Source organism: Diospyros lotus, chromosome 7 (assembly GCF_014633365.1).
Source record: "Diospyros lotus cultivar Yz01 chromosome 7, ASM1463336v1, whole genome shotgun sequence".
NCBI lineage: Eukaryota > Viridiplantae > Streptophyta > Magnoliopsida > Ericales > Ebenaceae > Diospyros > Diospyros lotus.
This window is the reverse complement of record NC_068344.1, coordinates 37576474-37582807: the sequence shown is the minus strand read 5'-3', so window position 1 is coordinate 37582807 and position 6334 is coordinate 37576474. Positions and strand designations below refer to the sequence as shown.

General features: G+C 35.2%; 1 protein-coding gene across 1 annotated transcript; it reads right to left on the bottom strand.

Annotated features, from left to right (window-relative positions):
• Positions 1–512: 512 nt before the first annotated feature.
• LOC127805820 (beta-amyrin 28-monooxygenase-like) lies at positions 513–2681 on the bottom strand. Its single transcript, XM_052342605.1, has 4 exons — positions 2074–2681; positions 1367–1878; positions 1047–1234; positions 513–939 (listed from the first exon to the last, which is right to left on the bottom strand). The coding sequence occupies exons 1-4, from the start codon at positions 2511–2513 to the stop codon at positions 640–642; spliced, it is 1440 nt and encodes a 479-aa protein (XP_052198565.1). The 5' UTR covers positions 2514–2681; the 3' UTR covers positions 513–639.
• Between the last annotated feature and the right edge of the window lie 3653 nt (positions 2682–6334).

The window sequence follows — 6334 nt, the reverse complement described above, 5'->3', positions numbered from 1 at the left end:
TCAAAAACATAATTTTTGAAAAAAATTAACCAAATCAAACCGATGCAAGAAAAAAAAAATCGTCTGATAAACTAAACTTTTACTCCACTCTAATAGTTCTTAATCTTAATTTATTGTCAAATTTTATTAATAAAGATTGGCATGATATATATTAATTTAACCAACAAATCACCTGATTTGGAATGTTAGATTAATTTTAACATCAAGACTGTGTTTGATGGCATTTAGTTGGAAATGAAAGCATTTTCCAATTTACATGGAAAGCAAAAACCATCTCCTCCCTCGATGGAATTTTTTATGAAAAAACATGTTTTAATAATTGTATTATGGAATTCAATTTTATAGAAAATATAATATGTCAAACACTAAAAATGAAATTTAATTCATTAGATATGATATTTTTCATGCTATCAAAATACACCCTAAGTGATGATAGGATCTGCCGTTTATCACAACAGGCTTCTTTAATATTAATAGAATTTGACAAAAAATCAAAAGAGGATTAAATATTAACAAAAACCAAATACGATAACTAATTAATTATTACAGAGTGCAAATTTTAGGAACCAACAGTCTAATTTATATATCAAATTTCAACAGCTTTCATCTCTTCCTGGGAAATTAGCAGCTAATCTTAATTTAAGCTTTGTGAGGGAACAGGCGGATTGGAAGCCCCTTTTCGGGGTTCGGCATTGGATCGACAACAATTTTCTCGTCTGGAAATACCATCTCCCACTTGAACCTCCTCACTAGATGGTACATAAACACGAGGATTTCCAGCCGAGCGTATTCTTTTCCAGGGCACATTCTGGGTCCTCCACCGAATGGCACGAAGGTGTAGGGCGCAGGTCCAGACCCCTCGAACCTTGAAGGATCAAACTTTTGTGGGTCCGGGAAGAATTCGGGGTTTTTGTGGGTTGAATTTGCACTCCAATAGATCTGCATGGAAATTATATAGGAGAGGTTTGAGCTGCGATTTGGGATGAAAGAGCAGTATATGTATACAGTGGGAAAGAAAGAACGAAAGAAGAAATGATGTTCGTTACCTTCCAACCCTTTGGAATGGAGAAACCGTTGTACATGAAGTCAGTGAGTGCTTCTCTGAAAGCGCCTTGGAGAGGGGGAGCAAGTCTCATGACTTCACAAGCCACGCACCACGAATACTTCATCTTCTTAATATCCTCCCAATTCAGCAACTCTCCGGGAGCTTTTGATTTTGCGATTTCCACTTGTTCTGTTCATATCAATTCATGAATGTAATTAAGTAGTTTGAAAACCTCGATAAATACATATTTAAGGGTTAATTATACGTTGATGTTAATTGCTGCTGCTGTACGTATATATATATATATACGTATATATGTACCTTGGTAGACTCGTTGGTAGACGTCGGGGAGCTGGGCGAGATACTTGACGATGGAAGCGCAGGCGGAGCTAGCGGTGTCATGGCCGCCGACGAGCAAGCCCAAGATCTTGTCGGCCACGTCATGCTCGTGCATGAACTTGCCATTTTCGTCGCTGGTGAGAAGCATGTGTGACAGTATGTCTTGGGTGGGAGAGGCCTTGCCCTCGGCCAAGTCCAGCTTCCGTTGCTTGATGATGGAGATGAGCTCTGTCCTGATGAAGTTGGAGGCCTTGATGGCCCTGTAAAACGGAGTCCCCGGCAGGTCGATCGGCACCGAGAGCAGCCCAGCCGCCAGCACGCCGAAGGGATCGGCTAATTTGGCCACGTGGTTGGGATCTTCCACGCTCACGAACAGCCGGCAGGCCAGCCAGAAAGTGTAGCGTTTGGTGAGCGGGAAAACCACCACCTGCTCCTTGTTGTCCCAGTCTGCCGCGAAGTGCCGCTGCGCAATGCCGTCCATGATGCCGATGTAACTGATCAAAGAAACACAACAAACACGTAGGATTCAGAGACAAATCAATATTTCTCTCTCTCTCTCTCTCTCTATATATATATATATATTTATATGTATGTATATGATAAGCTTAATCATAGCATAATCATCATCTATCTTAATTCAAATTAATCTGATGATCTGATTCTAGCTAATTAATTCATCTTGACAGTACCGGTGCAAGGCCTCGGCTTTGAGGAAATTGGGCAGCATCTTCCTCAGGATAATGGCCTCTTCCTTGGAAGAAGTCTGGGTAGAAGAAGGGAACACCTTGTTGACGGAGTTTGGCCACCATGCCTGGACCAGCTTGTTCTCGTTGGAGAACAAGAACTTGTTCCCGGCGGAGCCGCAGAACACCACCGCCGGCGAGCCCAGAAGGTTGGTCTTGAACACGTTGGACGAGTACTTGGCAATCCTGTCGAATATGAACTTCTCCGGGTGGCCCTTCCAGCCGGTGGCCAGAAACTCCAGGCTCTCTCCAATCACCGGAAGCCCCGTCCTCCCCGGCGGAAGCTTCCCGGCGGCCTTCTGCTTGGAGGAGAAGAAGAGCAGGTGCATCAACAGAGACACAATCACGATGAAGAAGCCAAGCAAGGAGGGGTAGAACAGCTCCATTACTGATCGATCAGTAGAATTCCTCTCCCTAATTGGCTATGTAATTGGAAATAATATTTAAATTAACTCAAGTTTGTACGTGCTGTGGGAAGCTGAGAAGAGTCGTATATATAGGCAATGAAAGAGTAGAAGTGAGTTTAGACAACTTGGAGCATCCAGTCAAATCGAGCAGACTTTAGAAAATTAGGCCAAGAATGGAGACTTTGGAGATCCCAATCTAATTATGTGCCCCTTTTTGACCTCTCCTGTACAAAGTAACAGTGTTGAGGTCTTTGGGATTCATTTAAAAATGGTAACTTTTTTAGATAAAGGGTTTGATGTTTCTGGGAAATTTGGGGCTCAGTGGAGTCAGATTTTTGCAAGTTTGGGCCTTTGGGGCTTTTGTTTATCAAAGTAGAGTGGTATTTAAAATTAGGAGATGGTATTTCTTTTTAAAGCATTTCTTGCCTGTCCTTACAATTTATATTTTATTTTCAAAATCTTTATTTGTTTGATCTTTTATTTTTATTATTTATTTTTTAAAAAATTTATTATAGATTATTCTCTTAAGCTACGTTTATGGAAGTTTACCTCTTATGGAAGTACTAAAAAGAAAAAAAAAAAATTTCGGGTGAGAGAAACTCACCTCCGATTTTTTTAAAAAAATATCTTACTTGCTCTTTCTAACTTCCTAATCTCTCCTTGATCACCTTAATTGTAAGCTTCTTCTTCTTCTTTTATTTATTTATTAATTTTCCTTTTTTTCTGTCCTTTTCTATTTCCTCTCATTTTTTACACTTATTTTAACTCCAATTAAGTCGGATACCACCCCCCAATTTTTAAAATTCCTAATTTTTCTTGTAAAGAAATTAGTTAATATGAGAAATTTATATTTTATTTTTATTTTTCAAACCTTCATCTCTTGTACAATGTTTCTGTATACCCATGGGAGAAAGTAAAAAAGAGGAGGGGGTCAATAGGATCAAATGGGGGATGGCTTGGATCAATTGTGTGTGTGTGTGGGGGGGGGGGGGGGGGGGGGGGGGGGGCTGCCCAAGGTAGGCCAATGGCAACTGTAGGGTCCCTTTCACAAAAAAAGGTGCTCCAAACTGGGGGCCTGGTGAGCTGGCAGTAATTAATTATTTATTTTTATTATATATATAAATATATTTAAATTATTTGACCCAACCACTTAAAACTTATATACTTTAATTAAAGAAGACTCGAGCATAAATCGTGTTAAGATTTTTTTTTGTATATGACTTTGATTATACTTTAGGCACGATATCAAGTTCATGTTGGTGAGTCATTTCGTAAGTCATATTCTCTGATAATCGAACATTGATTTAAGAGTGATTTAACATCCCTCCTCAAAGACAATTAAATCTAACTTCTTCTAATTAGCTAACTTATACGTGGATTGATAGCCAAACCTTTCTTTTACAACACCCAACTGTGCCTTTCTTGTAAAAATTTTCAATTCATGGATAAAAAGAGACTGCTCAAAATGATTCAAACTTTAAAGAAACTTTTAATGGACAAGAAGTGAACTTGTTAGTCAAGTTGTTCGGGTGGTCAAGCAAGACCAGCAATATAGGTGAGACAAAGTCCTATTGGCCATGATGGGGCATATACCCTCCAACATTGATTAATAAATAAAATATTTTGAATAAAAATTCATACTAGGTTTATATTTATATTACTATAAAATAATATTATTTAGACCCTTATTTATGACACAGTTTTAATAATATTCGTATATTGATATATTATATATTTATGTTAATATGATATAAAATATAATATATTAATATATGAGGTCAAGTGTGAATGTTTAAATAATATTTTTCATTAATTATTGAAGAGGCAAAGCTCATAAAATTTACCACTAAACTCATCAATACTTTACCACTTGTGTAGAAATCATAAAATTAAATAAATAAAGATTCAAATTTTTATTTTTATTTTGTAAATAAGAATTTTATTATGAACACCAAAAAACGTTTATGGGTTTAAATGAAAAATATATTTCTCTAACCTGAAAGAAATAATCTATATACAACTATATATATATAATTGACAGAGAAAGTCTGCAAAAGATGTGCAATGAGGTGTTAACTTTAGAACCCTTGTTGACGAAGCTTCTTACACACTTGAAGGGTTTTGATGTGAATGTTCACATTTTTAATGCTAACACCCAATTATTGACTTAGAAGAACCTAATGAGAGCTACACCAAAGCATAAGTCGTTAATTCATTGAACCTCTCTGAGCATTGGATTGGTACATTTGCATGAATGACATCATTTATGGTGAAAACACTTAGCTACTCTCCAATTATAGTTTAAAGTGTCAATAATATACTCATGGGTCAATCTTTGGTTTATGTAAAAGTTAACATTTATGGTGTCAACCTCCAGTTACTAAGTGGTACAATTCAGCAGAGTAAAAGAATATTGATCAGTCAGAAACAGTCAAAAATGTCGTAGAGCACGACTCTATAAAGTATGAAGAAAAGAAATGATAATTGACTTTATCCAAATAACATACATAATCTAATATACCACTTGAGACACGAATGGCTAGATTAAATTTTTAACTCATCCTAATTTAAGAATGACCCATTTGTATCTATATTTGATCGAATAATATATTTAATTTTTCATCATCATCATTGTTGAACGTTGAAACGGTTAAAATATCATTTTTAATTTACTATGTTTTTTCTTTCAGGATTGTTGAATGTTGGCTTTTCATTTTGTTAAATTTGGTTATAGTTTTGGGTTGACCACCAAGTGTAGGTGTTGGCTTAGTTGCTGACCGGTAACTTATAACTAGGTTTAGCTCCAAGAGTAACTCCAAAGGGAGTTTTCATTTTGAGGTGTAGTGTTATGGCATTCTTAAATTATAAATTTGTTCCAATGATATGTGCTAAAATATGGATGTTATTTTAATATTTTTTATTAAAAATATAATTAAACTTAACAATTATATTTTAACGGATATAATTTTCATAACAGTCGTAATTTAACGAATATATTTTTACAGTCAAAATTTCAAATTTCAAATTCAAAATGTAATAAGATCTTATCGAGCATTTGTGGGAATGAAATGGGGAAGAATAATTTTCTCAATTTCAATTTCAAGTTGTATTTTTAATTTTAATTTCAATTTCAAATTGTATTTTCAATTTTACAAGTACTTTCATAGTAATTAAACTTAATACATAGTTTTTCATAAATAATAGCAACATAATAAATAATGACTCAAAATTAAAACCCTACTTTTTCATAATCTCTATCTTCAGGTTATTCTAATATGTTGCAGAAATTGGGTCCATGCCAGTAGTGTCAATTTTCATGATTTTCATTTCATTATACCTTTCTTGAACTTCTACCTGTTTAGCAAACATTTTCTCATGCTGCTCAATTTTTTGTCGTTCCACTTCCATTCTTTGATATCTAGTGGTGATGATCTAGTATATCTTCAATTCCGATTTGCTTCTTGTTGTTTTTAAGTTATTTCTTCGAAGTCTTTATGCCCAATGACCTATCGAGGTTGGGAGTGGACAAGGGTTCAGTGTCATCCCCTAAATGTAGAGTTGAATAGTAAAATTCAACATAATTTGATTCAGCAGGATTACCAGTTGAATGAGTTTTTTCTCTTTTATTGTTGGTGAGATTATCAGTCCATTTCCACTCCATTTTCAATATATTCCAACAATAGTCGTATTGAAATAGTTTTCCAATAATCTTAACAAACATTTATTTTGCTTCATCAACCTAAAAAATATATGAAATCATTTAGTCAATACTTCAAATATCAAATCATAGTAGTGTCTAT

Coding starts and splice junctions, on each gene's coding strand:
- LOC127805820 (XM_052342605.1), bottom strand. CDS start 2,513: ATGGAGCTGTTCTACCCCTCCTTGCTTGGCTTCTTCATCGTGATTGTG. Junction 1,879..2,073: donor AAAGCCGAGGCCTTGCACCG/GTACTGTCAAGA, acceptor TTCTTTGATCAG/TTACATCGGCATCATGGACG. Junction 940..1,046: donor CCATTCCAAAGGGTTGGAAG/GTAACGAACATC, acceptor ATTTCCATGCAG/ATCTATTGGAGTGCAAATTC.